This window comes from Mixophyes fleayi, chromosome 12 (genome assembly GCF_038048845.1).
Source record: "Mixophyes fleayi isolate aMixFle1 chromosome 12, aMixFle1.hap1, whole genome shotgun sequence".
NCBI lineage: Eukaryota > Metazoa > Chordata > Amphibia > Anura > Limnodynastidae > Mixophyes > Mixophyes fleayi.
In genome coordinates this window covers 59,924,643-59,946,793 of record NC_134413.1, presented here as the reverse complement: position 1 = coordinate 59,946,793, position 22,151 = coordinate 59,924,643, and the positions used below count along the sequence as shown (strand labels likewise).

The window sequence follows — 22,151 nt, the reverse complement described above, 5'->3', positions numbered from 1 at the left end:
TAGCAAGTAGATACCCACCAGATGTACATGTTCTTTCAGATCAGACACAGTACTGAAGCACTGCGAGATTTTGCATTGCCTAATGCTACTTGGACCCAGAATTTCCAGGATCTTTACAACAAATTCCTGGAACTCAGTAAAAATGGCAGCTGGAAAAGAATCCCTTCCCACAACACCACAGCTCATCACTTAAAAGGTAACACTCTGGAAAACTGTCCATTGTCACGGTTACATACAGGAATACAGCTAGGAGCAACAAATATGGTGAAAACACTCTGTGTTTATTTGCAGAAATGTACAAATAGCAGGTAATCAAGTTTGTAGTAAGTACCATGTGCAAAGCTGATGCAGGAAGCAAGAGGTACTATGAACAAATCCCAAGCAGCAAGTAACCAGAAGCATATCAGAAGGCAGGAACCAGTAATAACAGGATGTGACATCAGGATATGACAACAATAACCAGCCATGTGTGCTGGGAGTGACAGGTATATATGGAACACACCCAGGTGCATGGGATAATGAGTGAGGCAGTGTTAACTCCTAAGGAACTAGGAACAGGCACAATAGCAGCACCTCTGGTGATCAGAGGTACTGCTGCTAACACATAAAATGAACACAAATAGTAACGTCTGATAGTCCAGGTTAGGAGCTGCCAGGCAAAGCAGTATGCTGCAGGCAGATCGTGACAGTACCCCCTCCCTTAAGGGCGGATTCCAGACGCCCAATTACCAAAAATGTCTGAATTCATCGGAATCATAGTCCAGAATTGGGGGCCCGGCAGAAAAGTCCTCTTCTATGGGCAGAGAGGCAAAGGAGACCATGCCAGGTGGAAGTTGAAACACTGCAGAACCTCCTTTCTTTTTACGTCCTCCCCTTTTACGGGACTTCCTTAGAGTTGGGACCTGCGCCAACTGGGTAGAGCACAAAGTTATCTCTTGTCCAGGTGAGGTGGGTGGTACTGCTGATACTGCTGAGGCCCTGCAAGATGGCATAGCGGGAGGTGGTGGTGAAAACTTGCTGATCACTGCCTCAACAAATAGTTTTAAGTCAGATAGGATGGGGTGATCAGACTCAACAAAAGGGTTTGCCCATTCCATAGCCTCTCCTCTAAAATGTGTTAACAAAAACAAAACTTGCCTCTTTGGGTCACTGACAAGGCTAGGTACTGAGGGGAAATGAGAAGCACAAAACCTCAGTAGAGCACTAAATTGAGAAAGGTGCCCCTCAATGGTGGGCGACAGCTCAGACTTGGCACCCTCGGCAACGGATGGTTCGGACTTGACAGCAGACCCGGACTGGGCGGCAGACTTGGCAGCAGGCTTGACAGGAGACCCAGACTGGGCGGCCGACTTGGCAGCAGGTTTGACAGGAGACCCGGACTGGGCGGCAGGTTTGACAGCAGGCTTGACAGGAGGCCCGGACTGGGCGGCAGGCTTGGCAGGGACAGCACTTTCAGAAGCCTGAGGGCAGACAGCACCAAGTGGCAACTCGGGCTGGACCGCATGGGCTGGGGACGCGGCACCGGGGGCAGCGGCTGGGGACGCGCCACCGGAGGCAGCGGCTGGGGACGCGCCACCGGAGGCAGCGGCTGGGGATGCGCCACCGGAGGCAGCGGCTGGGGACTCGGAATCGGAGGCAGCGGCTGGGGACTCGGAATCGGAGGCAGCGGCTGAAGACTCCAAGCTGGAGGCAGAGGCTGGCACCTCGGAACAGGAGACAGAGGCTGGCACCTCGGAACAGGAGACAGAGGCTGCTGGCACCACGGAACAGGAGACAGAGGCTGCTGGCACCTCGGAACAGGAGACAGAGGCTGCTGGCACCTCGGAACAGGAGACAGAGGCTGCTGGCGACTCGGAACAGGAGACAGAGGCTGCTGGCGCCTCGGAACAGGAGACAGAGGCTGCTGGCACCTCGGAACAGGAGACAGAGGCTGCTGGCGCCTCGGAACAGGAGACAGAGGCTGCTGGCGCCTCGGAACAGGAGACAGAGGCTGCTGGCGCCTCGGAACAGGAGACAGAGGCTGCTGGCGCCTCGGAACAGGAGACAGAGGCTGCTGGCGCCTCGGAACAGGAGACAGAGGCTGCTGGCGCCTCGGAACAGGAGACAGAGGCTGCTGGCGCCTCGGAACAGGAGACAGAGGCTGCTGGCGCCTCAGAACAGGAGACAGAGGCTGCTGGCGCCTCGGAACAGGAGACAGAGGCTGCTGGCGCCTCGGAACAGGAGACAGAGGCTGTTGGTGCCTCGGAACAGGAGACAGAGGCTGTTGGTGCCTCAGGACAGGCGACTGGAGCTGGCGCCTCAGGACAGGCGGCTGGAGCTGGCGCCTCAAGACAGGCGGCTGGAGCTGGCAGATTGGGTCTCTTCCCAGAGAACAGAAATGGTGGAGCATAAACAAATTTGGAATGCCGATTAGAAACAATAGGGGATGGTTCAGTAAGCTGACGTGGTCTACGGATAGGACAGTCCTGCAAGAAATGTGCATTGCACAGTAGAGACACAACTTGTTTGGTGTTCGGCGTTGTCACTCCTCTTCGGTCAGATGGGGGCGTGGACCACCTGTGAACCGGCAATTAGCCAACCCATAGTTCTTACTAAACAGCAAATTTGTAGAAGCACAATTAAGAGGTGCTGTTTGCACAGGTTCAGCAGTAGTAAAGGTGGATTGAGATAGACCAGCAGCTTCTGTATTAGAAGAGACATAATTAGACAGTCTCCTGAGAGGGTCCACAAGTAAAGAGGAAAATCTAGCAAGCTGAGAACGTAGCAAGATAATGTCCATCTGTAAAGTTTGTAGCAGTGGCAATTCCAAGATTGGCGAAACAGACATGTTGCAAAAAACAAATGAAAAATTGATTGCAGAAAAAAGGTCCCAGAAATAAAACAAAACTTTCACCTGACTCCTAAGCTATTTTGTGGGCTGGTTATACTGTCACGGTTACATACAGGAATACAGCTAGGAGCCACAAATATGGTGAAAATACTCTGTGTTTATTTGCAGAAATGTACAAATAGCAGGTAATCAAGTTTGTAGTAAGTACCATGTGCAAAGCTGATGCAGGAAGCAAGAGGTAATATGAACAAATCCCAAGCAGCAAGTAACCAGAAGCATATCAGAAGGCAGGAACCAGTAATAACAGGATGTGACATCAGGATATGACAACAATAACCAGCCATGTGTGCTGGGAGTGACAGGTATATATGGAACACACCCAGGTGCATGGGATAATGAGTGAGGCAGTGTTAACTCCTAAGGAACTAGGAACAGGCACAATAGCAGCACCTCTAGTGATCAGAGGTACTGCTGCTAACACATAAAATGAACACAAATAGTAAAGTCTGATAGTCCAGGTTAGGAGCTGCCAGGCAAAGCAGTATGCTGCAGGCAGATCGTGACATCCATAAATGAACATAATTCCAGTAAATTACTATTCTTAAAGGGGATGTATACTCCCCCCTGTGTCCTTTTATAAACATAAATTGCGATTTTACAGTAATTGACCTTAGAGAAGTTTGAAAGGGGGCATTAGTTGATAGCTGGAGAATGTGGAACTTGATTGGTGGCTACAGCTCACAATCAATTATATGCTGCCTGGAATGCTACCCTCACACCCTGTCTCTTTCAAATTTGTGTTGTGCTGATGGCTGTTGGAAGTAGTGATTGGCTGTTTAAGCAAAGGGAAATATAAAACTCTTTTTATAACAATGAATGTTTTATAACATTCTTCTTTTCGATAAATTACAAATAAGTATTCTACCACTTGCATTTCCAACCTTTGAAACAGAAAATCAGGTCATGTAAACTTTCTCTTGGATGCCAGATGTTTAAAAGCAGCTTTGGAAATCTACTGTCACTAATCCTGTTAATACACATTGGAACAGAATGTGTTACTTAAAATAGTATGATTTGGAGCACAAAGGCTAGGTAATATGTGTTGGATTGCAACTAACCGACGATACTCACAGACACTGATTAGGTGTGTGGCAAGGTAGGTACGTCAGACTGGAGGAAACATTTATTGACCATAAAATGTCATGATCATTGCTAGCTTTCTTTTGTCAGTGTATGATATGTGTATAAGTAAGAGTGGGCAGCACAGTGGCCTAGTAGTTAGCACTTCTGCCTCATAGCACTGGGGTCATGAGTTTGATTCCCGACCATGTCCTTATCTGTGTGGAGTTTGTATGTCCTCCAGGGACAGGACTGGGAGGGAACTGATGTGAGGGAGTTCTCTGTACAGCGCTGCGTAATTAGTGGCGCTATATAAATTGATGATGAGTAGAGAAAGATAACTTGATCCTGATATGAGGAAGTGATCAGTGCTGGCATCATTCCCTGACCAATCACTGCTCTCTTTCCTCAGTCAATGCCTGGCTGTTTTGTATTACTTCTAGGGACAGCATGAAGGATTTAAAAATAACAAACCAAAAAACATTACTGTAGGGTTAGAAGGCAGCATACAAGAGCAGCCACAGCTGGATGGGCAAGATATTATCTTGCACTTAAATATACAGTGAATATATGGAACAAAGTATATGACATGTTCTAGATCATTCCTCTGTTATTAACAAAGCCAGCTTCATAGTTATAGATTTTTAGTGGTAAAAACAAGTTTTCTACTGGTAAAATTGGGACACCTGGATGCCTCCCTTGTAAACTCTTCAATATAGCTAATATTTATACTCTCAAACTGACCCATTTTTCATGGGGCTGTAATACTTTCTGTTGCAAAGAGGTATGACCTAAAAACTGGGAAGTATGACTAAGCAGATTTATGGAATGACCAGGACACATCATGGTGAGTACTGAAACTGAAATTGGGAATGATGAGAGATATGAATATCTCGTTTTATATCTGGCAGGCAAACAGTATTACAGCCATTTAATATAATATACCTACTTATAAATTGAGTCTATTTTCCTATAGATTTTCATAGAAAGATTGTTAGAAGGTAAGTTGTTAGTGGTGGTTAATATATTACAGACAAGTTATTATTCCTATTAGGACTCTCTGTTGGTCTCTGCCTATGTCCTGTTCCTGGATGCAGTACCTGCTATTTTCCTATGGACATTTTCTACTCACTGGTAGGAGTTATTCTCTGCTCCTCATTATTGCACACCAGTGTCACTCATTTCTTATACCAGCTTCTCCCAGGTTCATGTGCTGGTCATTGATGTTCCTGAGACTGCTAATGTTTGTTTGTCCCTGGATTACCTGCTTTGTTATTTGCTGCTTCTGTGGATAGCCTTGTTTTAGCCCCCTTCTGCTACTCACCTGTAACTTATCTCCTGGAAACCTACCTGATGTCTGTCTCATGCCTGAACACACTACTAACTATTAGTTCCTGAAAACTCCTGGCTAATGCTGTGATCTGGCTTCAGTTAAGGTACCTGCTGTATTTTCATTATCATTTACCTGCTGTTTTGCTATACCTGGAAGTCCATTGATTTATCAAGCCTGAACTGGTTTCTCTTTATTTTGCTTCACCTGGACTATGTTTTCACTGTAATAAACAGTTTAATGTGTGTATCACATTTTTGGCTCCGTGGCTATAATTATAAGGAATTAGGTTTTGAACAGAATCATAACAATTCCAGCACATTGTAAATTGGAATAGTCTCCAATGCATTACTGAGTACCAAAAATACTTACCTAGCTTCTACTCAAGTTTTCATTGATTTGCAGGTGACTCTTTGGAGACAGGAATAGACAAACGCCTGTTCCTCAGAAACCTAGATAGTGATGGTGTTGGGTTCGAGTACAGCATGTTTTATAACAAGGCAGAGAGAAGGATGATCTGTATTTTCCAACCTGGCCCCTACCTTGAGGGACTTCCTGGGTAAGCTATTATGTTTCTATACATATTTTTCTTCTAAAAGTAGTAAAAAAGAACCTAGAGAGTGGTGCATTTAAATATCTACTGAACATAAGTAATTAATGCCAAGTAAGCACCATGTTATTTTGTTGCAAAAACACTACAGAAATAACATAAGGAGCAGGTCATTATGTCAGTGTCAGAAATGAAATAGTTCAACTATTCTAATCCTTCTTTCAGCGATGCAACTATTTTCATACCAACAAATTAGTTGCAAAGGATCCATTATGAAACTTTAACTTAAATGAAATATGAATACAAAAAGAGGATTTTTTATTTTTGTCCCCCCCGTTCCTAAGATTATAAATAGAGCTTGTGCCTCTGTAATACTCATTAGAGTTGCATTGCTTGTACACTGTACAAGCAAAGTTCCTATTGTTTGTTTACTGGGTTTATATGTTTTGGGCATGCAATCAGGTGGCAAAGTGGGCACAGATAGCATTTTTAGCATTTTGAATAAGTAGCTGCAGTTTTTCAAGGGCTAAATGCCGTTGGGCCAGCAATTTGACAGTGGGAATCAAGACAGGGTGGTCAGTTACATATAAAACATCTGTCTTTTGCCTGGCCCAACGCTGTTTTGGGCATGCAATCAGGTGGCAAAGTGGGCACAGATAGCACTATGAGCATTTTGAATAAGTAGCTGCAGTTTTTCAAGGGTTAAATGCCGTTGGGCCAGCAATTTGACAGTGGGAATCAAGACAGGGTGGTCAGTTACATATAAAACATCTGTCTTTTGCCTGGCCCAATGCTGTTTTGGGCATGCAATCAGGTGGCAAAGTGGGCACAGATAGCATTATGAGCATTTTGAATAAGTAGCTGCAGTTTTTCAAGGTTTAAATGCCGTTGGAAAATTTTGTGTACTGCTGGTGCAGAGATGATCCTGAGGCCCAAAGTGCAGAGAACTAGGGAAAAGGTTAGGGTTAGGCAGGCTGAACCCTTTGTTCAAAAGGGGGTGGGTGCTGAGGTTGGAACAGGTGGTGTAGCAGGGGGTGAGAATTGTGGGGAGATCAATATTGTGGGTGTAATATTTCCTCGCAAGTCTGTAATTCAAGTAGGTGGGGAGCCTACAAAGGTTTCTGAGGATACTGACACCATGTTTGAGGTAGTTCGTAGTTCAAGTGGAGGGAATCGGGGGGATAGGGAGCAGGATAAGAGGGAGGTGGGTGGGATGGAACCAGGGGGGAGGGGGAGGAAATATATCCAGAAAGGGAGGACCCAGGGGGGACAATTCCTGGGATTGACGGTGTGGTTGGGTCAGAAGTGTCTCTGGCCAGAAGTGATGGTATGCAGAATCCGGGTATAGGGTCAAAGGCCTTATAGGTGTTAGGTAATATAATGCTGAGAGGTAATGAAGGTAATGCCCATGCCTATAATCTTTAATGATGACTCCCCAACCCATGCAGTTTGCCACCGTTAATGTGGCATCTGTGCGTTCCGATCAAGCTCGTTATTTGGCCTTTGATTTTTTTCAATATGCTTGAGGTCGATTTTTTGTTTTTGCAATAGACTAGGGTTGGGCGCCTCGCAGATCTCCACAAATGCAAACGGGAGTGGAGGCGAGGTCCCTCCTATTGGTCTCTCCGGTTTTCACTGTAATAAACAGTTTAATGTTTGTATCACATTTTTGGCTCCGTGGCTATAATTATAAGGAATTAGGTTTTGAACAGAATCATAACAATTCCAGCACATTGTAAATTGGAATAGTCTCCAATGCATTACTGAGTACCAAAAATACTTACCTAGCTTCTACTCAAGTCTTCATTGATTTGCAGGTGACTCTTTGGAGACAGGAATAGACAAACGCCTGTTCCTTAGAAACCTAGATAGTGATGGTGTTGGGTTCGAGTACAGCATGTTTTATAACAAGGCAGAGAGAAGGATGATCTGTATTTTCCAACCTGGCCCCTACCTTGAGGGACTTCCTGGGTAAGCTATTATGTTTCTATACATATTTTTCTTCTAAAAGTAGTAAAAAAGAACCTAGAGAGTGGTGCATTTAAATATCTACTGAACATAAGTAATTAATCAAGACAGGGTGGTCAGTTACATATAAAACATCTGTCTTTTGCCTGGCCCAATGCTGTTTTGGGCATGCAATCAGGTGGCAAAGTGGGCACAGATAGCATTATGAGCATTTTGAATAAGTAGCTGCAGTTTTTCAAGGTTTAAATGCCGTTGGAAAATTTTGTGTACTGCTGGTGCAGAGATGATCCTGAGGCCCAAAGTGCAGAGAACTAGGGAAAAGGTTAGGGTTAGGCAGGCTGAACCCTTTGTTCAAAAGGGGGTGGGTGCTGAGGTTGGAACACCGTTAATGTGGCATCTGTGCGTTCCGATCAAGCTCGTTATTTGGCCTTTGATTTTTTTCAACACGCTTGAGGTCGATTTTTTGTTTTTGCAATAGACTAGGGTTGGGCGCCTCGCAGATCTCCACAAATGCAAACGGGAGTGGAGGCGAGGTCCCTCCTATTGGTCTCTTGCGGCCGAGCCGCACGGTGGAGTGGCAGTCCTTTTTTCTGGCATGGTAACCATTCAGCGGATTATAGAAATAAGCATGGGCAGATGTATGGTTATGGATGTTTCCCTGAGAGGGCAGGTCCTGAGGTTGATAAATATTTATGGTCCACAGACCCAACGGGGCAGGAAATGCCTTTTCAGGGAAATTAAACCTTACCTTTTTACGTGCCGACAGATTGTCTTCGGGGGTGATTTTAACAACACTGTTAGGTCAGAGGATGGGAAGGCTCGTGGACATCGCTGGGCTATGATGCAGGTTTTTTAGTTAATATGGTAAGTCAGGCTGGACTGGTAGATGTGCATATTCGTCACTCTCCAGACCTCACAGGGTTCACCTTTTCTAGAGGTAGAAGTAGGTCAAGAATAGATAGGTTTTTTGTTAAAGGGAGCTCTGTCACATCAACTCCAAAGTTGATGGCGGTAGAGTTCTCGGATCATGTTTGTCTTTGCGTGTCTTTGAACACTTCAGACACCCCTCAGAAAGGCAGAGGCCTGTGGCGTCTGAACTCCAGCCTTCTGGAAGATGAGGAGGTTAGACAATCCTTTAGGGACTTCCTTGAAACCCAAGAAACACTTTTAGACACAGGTTGGGCTAGGCCAGAGTGGTGGGAGGAATTCAAAGGACGAACTCGGAGGTTCTTTAGGGAACTTGTAGTTCAGAGGAATTGGATAAAAAAGAACGTCTGCCATGCCTTGAGACGGAAACTCGATTTCCTGATTTCTGAGGGTGGAGATAGTGGGTAAAATCCCAGATAAAAGAGTGCCAGTATGACCGTTATGCCTCTTTGGTTTTGGAAAGGGACTACGGTAAGTACCACTCTCCGGATCCCTACCTTTACTGTAAGAGTTCGGTTAAAACGAAGGAGGTGAGGGAACTGCGCGATGACAGAGGGGTCCTCCGGAAAGACCAAGGGGGTATCTTGTCAGTCGTGCACTCCTTCTACTCTGGCCTTTTGTCTGGGAAGGTACTTATCAGAGAGAAGATGGAACGGTTTCTGAGGGGCGTGTCTGGGCTTCGTGACCATCAGGCTTCTCTTGATCCCTTGGATTCTGAGATAACGGTGGACGAGGTCAGGAGGGCGATTGATAGTTTATCAAATAAGAAATCCCCAGGCCCGGATGGTTTAACTTCCGAGTTTTATAAAGCCTTTGTGGACCTCCTGGCCCCACACCTAGTGGCGGTTTTTAATTAAAGCTTGGGTAGAGGGTTACTCCCTCCCTCCATGAGGCAGTCCGCCCTTATTTTGCTATCCAATAGGAAAGATCCATCCAGGATTGAGAATTGGCGCCCCATCGCTCTTCTCAATTCAGATAGAAAGATTCTGGCAAAGGTCATTTTTAACAGGATTATGGAAGTATCAGGCCTGTTGCTTTCCACTTCTCAGCACTGTACGGTGAAGGGTCGAAGCATCTTTAATGCTGTCCATGGCGTCCGGGAGGCCGTGGAGTGGTGCAGGGCTGAGAAGTGGGGTAAGTACCTTCTGGCGCTGGATCAATCTAAGGCGTTTGATCGTGTCAATCATGAATATCTGTGGGCACTTTTTGAGAGGTATGGTCTGCCAGTGAGGGTGGTTGATTGGCTGCGTACCATTTATAGGCAGGCCGAGAGCTTCCCTCTTGTAAATGGTTGGGTGGGTCCTACTTTTGCGGTGTCATCTGGAGTCAGACAAGGTTGTCCCTTGAGCCCTCTCCTCTATGTATTTGCGATTGATCCTTTTATCAGGAGGATTGAGAACGGTGCAGTGAGGGGAGTGCAGCTGGCTGTGGATGTTCCCTTGAAGGTAGCGGCCTACGCTGAAGATGTCACAGTAGTCTTGTCAGACATGGCCGAGGCGCGTGGCATTGAAAATCTAATCTGCGAATATTCTGAGGCTTCGGGCTCAGAGATAAACCAAGAAAAGAGTGAAGTTCTCTGGTTAGGGAAGGTAGGACGGCAGTTTGTTCTTTCGGATGCGCTCCCTCAGGCCAGTCAAGAGGTTAAAATCTTAGGCATTCTATTTGGTTCGGGTGATTATGCCCAGCGAAATTGGGAATTGAAACTGGCAGATGCCGCCTCTAAGGTGGATAACTGGAAGTAGTGGAAGCTGCCCTACAGAGAACGGATTGATTTGATCAAGACTTACTTGATCCCAATTTTTTTGTACGTCAGTTACATATGTCTGTTGCCAGAATCATTAAGGATCAAGGTCAGTTCCTTGTTCTTTCAGTTGTTATGGGGGAACAAGTTGAACCTCATCAAGAGGAATGTGACCTACTAACCGAAGGATGAAGGTGGCCTGGGAATGGTAAACCCAGTGCTGTTCTTTAGTACTGCCTTTTTGAAGCTTCATCTCGGGAGTCTCTTTTTGAAGTCTTGCCCTCGGTGGGTAGCTGGCTTTTGTGTTTGGGTGCACCCCTTTCTCAACGCATGGTTGGATGGGGGGTCCTGTAAAAAGTCTTCGAGTTAAGCATGGATACCTCCCGGCCTATGTGGTTCAGGGTTTAAAGGTGACAAGGAAATGGCAGATTGAGGTGGGTGAGGCAAAAAACTCCTCTAGAAGGGTGTTGGAGAGGAGGATTTTGCATACTCACTTTGATGTGCCCCTGTTACTAAAGGATTGCCCAGGTGATATGAGCTTGAAGGGTCTGTCTTTGGTGAATTCCAAGTGGATTCCTCCGAAGTTTAGAGATCTCACTTGGCTTGCATTTCACGGGAGGCTCTTTGTTAAGGGGAATCTGAAGCATAGGGGTGTCGATGATTGTGATTGTCCACGGGAGGAATGTCATGGGGAGCTGAAGACAATGGACCACTTCTTGCTTCAGTGTCCTTTTAATATAGAGGTTTACAAGGGAGTGTCCCACGCCAAAAGGTGTGGAGATTTTGATTTAAGCACTCGTTTTTTAGTTAGCGTAGTAGTTAGGTTTTACACATGGAGCGCACGGTGTTTAGTGTCCATTAAGGGCAAAATCCTTCCCTGCAGTGAGGTGGTGGATAGTATTCTGCACGAGGTTTGGAAAATAAGGGAAATGGAGAGGGGTCGGATGGATGCTGCGAGCTGGGGTAGACTTTGGCGGGGGCTGAGACCTCCCTAAGCAGTAGCGAACACCTGGCAGTCTCTCCATTCTTGGCTATCTATCCTGTTTCATCACTATTAGATTTTGTGGAAACCTTTTTTTTTGGTAAGGTTTACATACATTTAAAGTTTGCTTTCATTACCTGACAGTAAAGGATGTGAGGGTGGTATTATAGATTGGTGGCGGGGTTGTGGTAATGAAAAATATTGTGCTAAGGGTTGGCATGTTTCTCTCGTGGAAAGTTTTTGATTTGTTTTGTGCTTTTTTTTTATATTTGTGAAGTGGTGTATTAGTAGTTTTGTGATGGGATTGTAGTAGAATTGGGTATGTGAAGTTTTTGTTGATATTGGTCCTTTTTACTCTTTGGATAATGTATATAGTCTATTTTATCTTGGACAAAGTGATACTGGATTTATTTTTGTTGCAATTTTTAATAAAAACATCAACCCTTGAAAAACTGCAGCTACTTATTCAAAATGATAAAATATGGTGACTTTGCCCTCTTTGCCCCCTGATTTCATGCCCATAACATTGTTGGGTGAGGCAAAATGATAATGCATTTTGTATAAGGGACCCCCTGTAGTGTTAATTTGATGTGAAATCAGTGATTCAAATTGAATTAATACTTTAAAAATAAGCTTTTTTAAATAAGAAGCTGGAGCATGAATTAGAAACGAATAAGAAGCTGGCCGAATAAGAAGCTAACTTCAGCCTCGTTTGAGAAAAAATGTTTTTGACATCATATTGTTCTCCGTATTGTGAAGATCATTTTGAGCCACTGATAGTGTAATGAATATAAGTTCTAAGTCTGTGACTGTGGTCTGTCCCCAATAAAAAACACTTGTCTGCGAACTTACAGGTTAGGGGATAAAAAGTCCGTTTTTGCATCCACAGCAAGAGCTCTAGCTGCGATGTCCTGTGCACAGGAACTCCGTTTGCGCATGCGTGTCCTGTCTTCCTTGGTCCGACAGGGAACCTGTACTTAGATTTTTTGTTCCGCTTTGACGCTGAGTGATATCTGTTCCTAGCTGGGCATCGCCAGCAAATCCTTCAGACAGTAGCCACCCGACAGTACAATAGTACAAAAGTGTATATGTCCAAAGTATAAAATAACCAACGCGTTTCCCCTCATAAACTGAGGCTTCCTCAGGGATAATTGTGTTGAAAAGTTCAGTGTAGTTCTCATGTATTTATACTCCTCCTTCCAACTTCCTATTGGTTCCGCTATTAACCCCATGTGGGGTGAATGTGTTTTTTCCTACTGGACGTTAACTGTATATAATCTATCCGTATTATGCAATAGAGCAGAATCTCCAGCGCTTAACTTTCCAGTAATTATTATATATTCTGTTGGTAGCATGAGGATATATATATATATATATATATATATATATGTATACACACACATACATATATATATATGTATACACACATGTACTTTCCTATAAAGATGGATATAAAGGTTTGAACTGAAAAATGGTAAAAACTAAAAAATGGTAAACGTTGTATATTGCATACCCATGAGTATCCACATATCAGTAAATTTAACAATTGGAAACTTCTTCAGTTTGTATATAAAAATGATGTTTTTACAAGTCAGGGGTAAACAGATCATTTATTTAGAAAGCTTCCTAGATCAAAATCTAGATTCAGACCGTTTGGTGCTAAAGATCCCAGGTCATAGATCCATTTTGCTTCTTCTCTGGAGATTTTGGTCACATAGTCTCCACCCCTCCAGTTTTGTTTCACCTTTTTGATGCCCAGGAATCTAAGGGCTGTCATGTCGCTGTTGTGGTGTTGCAGAAAATGTGCAGACATACTATGATTTTCCACTTTATTTTTTATGTTTCTGCAATGTTCTGCAAGTCTCACTTTCAAGCTCCTTGTGGTTCTACCCACATATTGCTTATTACAAGGACACTGTAGGAGATAAATAACGCCCACAGTGTCACATGTAATTTTTTCTTTAATGCAGAATTTTTTCTGATTATGATTAGATGTAAATTCATCTATAGGTCTGGAAGTGCAGATGTTGGTTTTCCTGCACGTGGAGCATTTATTGCAGAAATAAAATCCTCCCTGATTTTCATTCAACCAGGTGTTTTTTATCTCCTGTTTCGGTATAGGCAGGGCGCTCCTAACTAGACTATTCTGCAAGTTGGGTGACCTTTTAAAGGTAATTTGAGGCTTGTTAGGAATTAGGCCAATCAATTTCTCATCTTTTAAAAGTATTGGCCAGTATTTCTTAATCATGTTGCTGATCTTGTTAGCATGACTACTAAAAATTTCGGAACTCCGAAATACTCAATGGAAAGATCAAAAATGTATAAGCATCAATTTGAGAAAGGTAGTAAGCAAGCTGAAAAGGAGACCTGAGGCAAAAAACACCAATTATTAGATCAAATAAATTTGAACTTAACTAATAAGGCACAAAAAGAAATAGACCTTCCCGATCCAGATCTATGTATGGACCATTTTTTGGAGTTAGTGGGGCACAAAGAACGGTCCCCCTCGTTGATAGGAGAAATAGGAACCACTCCGAATCGAAAAAGGAAATTAGAGAGAAGAATATGATGTCAAAAACATTTTTTTTTCAACCTATGCTTATTTGAGTTTTTATCTATAGGAAAATTGGAACCTATTCATTGATGTTCAATTTTACTTTGGCCAGAGATAATACATGTTTATGCATTTTAAAAATAAATACAATATAAAAGAGTATAATTCAAGAGTGACAGATTATTTTTAGAGTGGTGGAGCGCCAGGGAAACCATCTATTGCGCTATTTATCTGTTTTTAAACTTTTGACAGCCGCTGGGACCTGCGGTTTTATAGCCCTGCAGTGTAACAGTGATGTGTTTACTAATCTCGCAGCTAGGAAGCAGTGTTTTGTATCTAGCGATTTGTACAGCAAACTCGGTAGAGTTTGCTTAATCTCAGCTTCATACATTTGGAGACTTGTATAGCTAGAGTGGCAGACAGTCGGGGCTTCGATCTGTAGCGATTTTGAAAATGGTGATTTTGACAGAAATATCTCTGGCGATTTTTACATCAAATCTGAGGTTAATATTTCAGCGAGTTTCAACTCTCCCGAGAAAATCGCTGGATTTTCAAAATCGGAGCTTGATACATTTAACCCCAAGGAGTAAATGTATCAAGCTGAGAGTTTTCCGGCGGGTTTGAAAAACCAATCAGATTCTAGCTATCATTTATTTAGTACATTCTACAAAATGATAGCTAGAATCTGATTGGTTGCTATAGGCAACATCTCCACTTTTCAAACCCGTCAGAAAACTCTCAGCTTGATACATTTACCCCCAAGAGTTGAGACGATGGAGGGAAACAAACAGTCTGCTTCTTCTGCCTCTTAAAAAGGGAAAAGCCATAAGAATCCATAACTTCGGGTTCTATAAACCCCACGGTTTGTCTAACCCCCAAGATTAAGTTCTTCACACTGGGCCAGAGTGATAATGCATAAAAAAGGAGTAGTTTTGCACCTGGACAAAACCATGTTGCATTGGATTTATAGTCGGGGTAGGGCATATCCTAGATCAACTTTAAATTTCAGTGTAATAGTAAAGCTAGCAAGTATTTGTATGCTACATGGAAAAACAGCCAGTATTTATCTTATGTGTAAAATAATAAACTAATTTGCACCCCTTGCATCGTAACATAGTTTGTCAAGAAGCAAACTTACTTAATGACGCAGGTTCTTTGTGATTTTGAAGTGTGCTCAGCACTATAAGCATTCCCTCCCTCAGATTCCTGAATAAACTCCCCATCTTCATCCAAGGAAAGATCAGATTGAATTGTCTCAGGAACCTGACATTTGCACGGTGATCTACAGTGGGCACTAAGAAGGCGTTCCGGTGAGGAAGCGGCATTTGCCAGAACCTGCGCGGACAGGGCTAGTGTCAACGCCAAACCAGCCTCAGCCTGGGAAGCCCCACCAGTGGATGGTACGGGCTGTGAAGGCGGAATATGTGGTGTCTCTAGAGAATGAGAAGAGTCACCCAGGGTTGGACTGGTCCGCCGGGGAGTCGGGATATCCCCCAGAAGGCCCCGACCCTGATCGCTCCCCTCTTCGTTGGTGGGGTAGCAAGTACTTTAAAAAAATAAATAAATATATATATATATATATATATATATATATATATATATATATATATATATATATATATACTGCCCGACGTTCAGTGAGGAGCAGCGCAGAGAGGAGTCGGCCAGAAGAAGAAAAGAGAAGAAAGAAGCCAATAGAAAAGGTAAGTGAAAGAACGAAAGCAAGGGGGAGCAAAGGCAGCATGCCAGAGAGTGAAGGGGGGGCAAAGGCAGCATGGCGGAAAGTGAAGGGGGAGCAAAGGCAGCATGGCACAGCGTGAAGGGGGAGCAAAGGCAGCATGGCATAGTGTGAAGGGGGCAAAGGCAAAGTATGAAAGGGGGGCCAAAGCAGCATGGCAGAGTGTAATAAACGGGGGCTAGGAGAAGGGGGGAGCAAAAACAGCATGACGGGCGCAGTTTAATCATAAGGGGGCACAGCATGATGATGAAGGGACACTGTAATGTGTGTGTGTGTGTATGTGATTGCACAGTGGGCTTGTGGCAATGCAAAGTGTATGTGTGTGTGTGTGGTAGGTGGTGGCTAACTAATGGGTGCTATTTTGTTTGTGGGGTGATGGTGGGGCAATTTAATTTTATAGTGGGGACTATTTAAGATAGGGTGGTTTGGGGGTTATTAATTGAATGTGGGGCTGAGTTTGAGAAGCATGAGGTCTATTTATTAAATGTGAATTATTTAATGGCAGTGACGGTTGTGGGAAATAGGTATATTTATTTGTCGTAAATGCTATTAATTTATTGCTGGGGCTGTTTGGAGGGAGAGAAATAGGTTTATGTATTAAATAGGAATACTATTACTTTAATGTTGGGGCTGGAGGAACACCTAAGTATTAATCGTGATTTAACGCTGGGGCTGGTTGAAATTTTCTAAATGTACCCATTTTTCTTTCCAAATAGGGCCCCCAACATTCCAAGATCCAGACAAGCTGCAACTAAAGAAACCAGCAGCCACAGTTGATGAAAGTGACAAGAACAGGTAGGAAAGTCTGTCAAATGTTCTGATACTAATGGGACAATCCCAATTTTTTGTAACTGTTCTGCCCAATCGAAGGGGCAGGTCAAGACTGTGTACTCTTTATATACACACTCCATTCTTTATATATTACACTATGATGCTAGTTGTCCTTCGTGGGCTGACCACTCCCCCTCTAGTGTCTGGTCTCACCTCTATGATGGCTGGCCACAGCCCCTCTGATGGGCAGTCCCCCGATGGGCCCTTCATGCCCCAGTCCGACGCTGGAGTCACCTACCTCTTTGGACTGAGACATTACCAGAGTGAGTTTGGCTATGGATGACTGCAGTGACTTAGCCCAAGCCGGTTCCTCTAAGGCTGCCAGTGTAGTCGTGGGCGAACGCTATTCATGAAACTCTGCCTCACACCGGGCATCCGGTCAGACTGTCCACATGATAATTTGGCATTATATTTGGCAGAAGTATAGTGTTGCACAAACTTTCCAGCAGACCTTTTACTCTTAGGCCCTATTTCACACATGGTGACAGAAAATATAAATACATATCAGAGAATAGTGTAAGAAAATGAGACCTCACGTTTTTTAACTCTAGTAAGGTATAATAAGGTGTTAACTATAGGTCATAAACACAACATACTAAATTGCTAACCCAGATACTGCTGAAAAGACAGTGAAAGGGGCACATCAAAGGAGAATGTCAGAGGGACTATAATGTAATAGAAATAAATATTTATAGCCCACTTGGTAACACAAAAATGGCACAAGAGGAGGAGGATAACAGTATGCTACTGCACGGCTGAAAAATGGTGGTCACCACTGTGGAGAACCATCAATGTGAATAGGCCACGCCCCCACTAGGCTGAGGACATCAGGTCACCAGTGTCCCCTTGAGAAACACCACCCTCCTCCACCCCATTACCTGACATCCACCGAGACTGTACTCTACAGATGGAGACCTGTGTTGTCTGCAACACCCAAGGCTGTTGTGCTGCCTGTCTGTGTCAGCTTCAGCACAGCCACTGAAGCTGTATTCTCCTCTAAGGAGATCTGCTTTGGCAGATGGCCCCGCTGAGAAACTGTGATCATTGGTAGGGGAAGCATTGACAGCCACAGGAGGTCCGTCGGAGCAGTGCGACTGCTAGAAATTAGCATGCACTGCTCAATGAGAAAAACAGCTACAGGCTGTCGGGGAGATGAAAGCATAAAGGCTATTCTCCCCCGATCAGTGACCCAGTGTGAAGGTGGCTGACAAGCACTTCAACTCCTTGGCGGCATCCCCAATAAGGCACCTGTTTTTAGAAAAAAAAGAAAAGTAAAAATAACATAAAAAAACCACAGGACAAGTACCTATAGTAAATAACACCCTACTCCAGAGGACACTTTACTAAACTGAAGACGGCTCCCATTGGAGGACATAGTAGGGGAATAGCTAGCCACTAAAAATATTTGGGTGTTAAAGTGCCTTTACTCCAGATCCACCTACTATACCCCAATATCACAGTGTCCCCTGATAAAAGGAAAGAGAAAATTGAATTCTACTTATATTTTCTTACATTGTTCAGTTTTTAAAGATTTAGGGCCTGATGTAGAGACACAGATGTAAATTGCGTAAAAAAAAAAGAGGCACATTTTGCACAGTATGCTGTGTCCGATGCATCTGAAGATGCGGTCATGTCTGCATCAAAAGCATATGTCCAAGCTTTTGGACATTTTATTCCTCTAATACTAACCTGATATTTCCTCACAGATATGCCCATGGAGGATGCATCGCTACTATTATTGACAGCACAGCTGGAGCAGGAGCTGTATACACATACGGAAGTGTCATGACAGCCAATCTCAACATCAACTACCTCAAGTAAATGCTACACCTTAATAATGCGTTATATGAAGGCCAGAGATCTAGCAATCAATAGCAATATTTTGGGGTGGGTCAACAATGCTGGTCCATCTGCTATGGAGGCCGCTGCACTACTCTTCTGAGCATGAGTGGGGGCTAGTGCATGTACAGTGAACGGAAATCCAAATTGGGGCTTCACCACACATGTATCTCCAGAGAAGATGGACCAGCATCACTGGGCCCCATATGGTGCTCTGGTGGTAAGTCTGACACTGGTGTCATATCTACTATTCATTGAGATGGATTTCAAGCAGAGCTTCTCAAGTTTGACCCTCCTGTTACAAATAAGTTAATAATAACTAACTCCCCTTCTATAATGCCTTTGTATGTCATTCACCAGTATTCATTGAGGGGGAAGTCATGAGGAGTTGTGACCAGGGTAGTCCTATATTTCCTGGATATCCTGGTGGGACAGTCTGACACTGTATTTCAGGCCTCCATTATCCCGTAGGAGAATAAAAACCAAAAGTAAAGTAATTAGCTTGTTGGGGGGATACATTCTATTACATTTAAACAGTGCAAGGTATAGTACATAATTTAGCATTACGATAAGATTAAATTTGTTCTTTAAGGGGTGGTATGAATAAAGTACTTTTTTACTTTTAATGTAAAATGTAATAGAATTGTGGTGTTTAGTCTAGAACTGTAGACTATAAGGCGTTAAAAAATGTGTTAAACATTTTCTAAAATGTTTTAAGTGAGAAATATTAGTATTCTTTTGCTAATCAGTGCTACAGTATAAGTAAAAGCAGTGATACAGCCCTTAAAGAAGAGAAGGACAGGTTTTAGCTGAAATAAACGAAACTTTACAATTCAAAACCTGAGCATACACTTTAACCTTGTAACACTTCTCCTGACAGACCTGTACCCCTAGGATGCACCTTGTTGGTGGACAGTCATGTTGAAAAACTAGATGGTCGGAAGGTGTATTCAAGTTGTCAAATCCGGAGCCATGACGATGTAACCCTTCACACAGAAGCGACTGGTAAGGAGCAAACAGTGAATACACAATCAGTTTTTTACCTTGTCCTCAATCAAGAGTCTTGTGCCATTGGGTCCTTTTTTTTTTTTTTTTTTAAAGTGTTACCCCTTTAGAGATGTACATTATGGAGTAGTGTATTGTGTTGAGATTTAAACAGTAGTCTGACTCTAAAAGAAGAGGGTAACTCTGTATCTCCTACACACCCTTCACTGCATTGACCTTTGTGACACAGTTCTTTCCTGGTTCACTTCCTACATATAGAACCGCTCCTTTAGTGTTTCATCCTCCACTCCACTCCCACTATCTGTTGGGGTCTCACAAGGCTCTGTTCTTGGCCCTTTAGTTTTTTCACTGTACACCTCTTCTTTTGGGAAACTAATTCGCTCTTTTGGCTCCCAGTGCTCCTTTTACTCCCGCCCCTTAGATCTACCTCTGACCTGTGCTTTGCCTCATCTCTAGCAACCACCTCTCACTCCCACCTACAAAACTTCAGGCTTTCCCAGAGCCTTCAAATCTTTAGACACTCTCTGAAAACCTCATCTTTTTTTACAGCTTACCTTATCCCCGATGATACTATTCAAACTACTGCACTCTCACAACTGTCCCAATCTCCACTATGAGCCCCACTCACTCCTCTTTCATTTGTGCCCTCTTCCAGTTAGATTGTAAGCTCTCTAATGAGCAGAGTCCTCCATACCCTTTGTTTTCATGTCTGCATTTATTTTGTCTATCTTGTGTGGCCCTGTTTTATGTATGTACTGTTTTCCCTACTGTACTCCCCTGCAGAGCACTGGACTTCTTTCTGCTTTACTTTTTAGCTCTGTTTATCAAGGCGAATCCTTAATAAAGACCTGTCCCAACAATCCAAACACAAAGACAAGGGCAATCCATGGTATCAGCAAGCTGTCTTGTAAGTTTTTCTACATGTGCAGGATTTACAACAAGCTCTTAACCTACCTCAGACTTCATGATAACCAAGGAATACTAATGAATGTTAAGTGAAGAATATAACACAGTCTACATTTCTGTTTTTTATGTTACCAGCAGATGGAGGCTTGTATCCTTGTATATAGTCACAGAACACCTCATATATCCTTACTGTTATTAGTGTAAGCATTGCCTGAAATGCTCACACTTTGGATACGCTTATTGCATTAAATGTGCTCAGCTTATAACAATCACCCCATAATTGACTGTTGGGAAAAAAAGATGCAAAATAGGTATCAAATGTATTTTTCACACTTACTAATTAATATGCCAGGAGTAGGGATGATCAAAATTTTCAAATGGAATATGCACCTCATTCCACATTTGGCTGCTTCACCATCAGAATTTTGCCTTAAGTGTTACATGTTATTCCCCAACCACAACAAACTACAGAATCAATTGCTTGTTATTGTCCCAGCTTTATTCATACACTATATAATATAAAATTGTTATTGATGGTCAACATTATCTAATAAAACAGAACTAACCAGACTGCCATCGGTGTCAAACCTGTTTTCTATCAAATCAAAAGTGAAAATGATATAAAAATGAAACACATCTCATTCAGTGATTTAGAAATAAACAATGCTAATAAATAGGAAAATTTGTTTTATTTAGTTTACCAGCTATGCATTTAGTTTATAGATCAACCAAATTATAAACATGAGAAATTATGAAACTATTATTATATTGCCTAATTACAAAACCGTTTCTTTATTTTGTTCACTAATGATGACATTGGAGGCATGAACGGTAATCCATGTACATTCAGAATTCTCTGTTCATTCATGTTATGTGTATGAGAGTATAAAATGATTCACATGCAGAGAATTTTGCAATTTGGCACCTGATTTTTCTTCATATAGTCTAAAAATGTCAAGTTAGAAACATATCTATGGAGGTTGTAGGAACCCTTTTTGGGGGGTTTACCTTGGACGTCTGCGCTTCTTCTTGGTGTTTTGGTAGTTGTTGCTGCTGTTACAGGTGTCACGGTCGTCCCGATTTCCGTGGGTGGAGTCTTGTGTTTTGTTGTTTTTGCCGTGGAGCAGCTTGGTGGTCCTGGGGGTGGAGAAAAGAGGGTATATAGGAGGGGGAGAGAGATAGGAGGTGGGTGGAAAAACAAAGTATAGTAGCGGTACAGACAATATACTGGCGTGCTATGTTTTTGCAGCCGAATGATTATAGCTTTTGCAGATTTTTAATGTTATAGCTCTTTTGCTAAAACATCTATAGCTCTATTGCGGTGTATATTGACTGTAATGTATAGAGGCTATTTAGTTCTGTTAGCACCCTGAGGAAGTCTCCGGACGAAACGCGTTGGTTAAAGACGCAGCAATTACCCTACAGGACCAAAGAGAAACCCCACACCATCATCAGACCTCCACAACTAACATCCACCCTCGCACCAAAGACCGAACGAGGGGACAACCAAAGAAAAAGCCAACGGTGAGAACACACAGAAGTGGAACGCACAGGCGTCTGTGCGCTCCACCCGCTACCCGAAAGTTCGGCTTTTGGAGCGCACAGTGCGTTCCAAATGCCGTTTTAAGGAAGCCGCTCGGCCAAGCTACATTAACGCCGCAAGACCTGAAAAAGGAAGCGCCACACAAAAGAGAAGGAAGAAAAGCCCATCTCCCCATTAACTAACTGCTCTCATAAGAGCAACTTTCATCAAGAGCAAGCCAATTACCATAAAATACAGCACATACAAACACATTCATACAAATCCCACCCACCGAACAGACCCAACCAG

At 43.3% G+C, this 22,151-nt stretch overlaps 1 protein-coding gene across 2 annotated transcripts in view; it reads left to right on the top strand.

Annotated features, from left to right (window-relative positions):
• The window catches only part of LOC142109198 (acyl-coenzyme A thioesterase THEM4-like), a 32,826-nt gene extending 11,943 nt beyond the window's left edge, over positions 1 to 20,883 (top strand). The window contains exons 3-7 of one of the 2 annotated variants that reach the window (XM_075193290.1): positions 40 to 196; positions 7,647 to 7,800; positions 18,277 to 18,387; positions 19,290 to 19,414; positions 20,230 to 20,883. In XM_075193290.1, the coding sequence (XP_075049391.1) occupies positions 40 to 196; positions 7,647 to 7,800; positions 18,277 to 18,387; positions 19,290 to 19,414; positions 20,230 to 20,255 (573 nt within the window). In that variant the 3' untranslated portion in view covers positions 20,256 to 20,883. Of the gene's footprint in view, positions 1 to 39; positions 197 to 5,684; positions 5,839 to 7,646; positions 7,801 to 18,276; positions 18,388 to 19,289; positions 19,415 to 20,229 lie in introns of both variants that reach the window. The other variant, XM_075193291.1, reaches the window with a different exon arrangement.
• Positions 20,884 to 22,151: the final 1,268 nt, after the last annotated feature.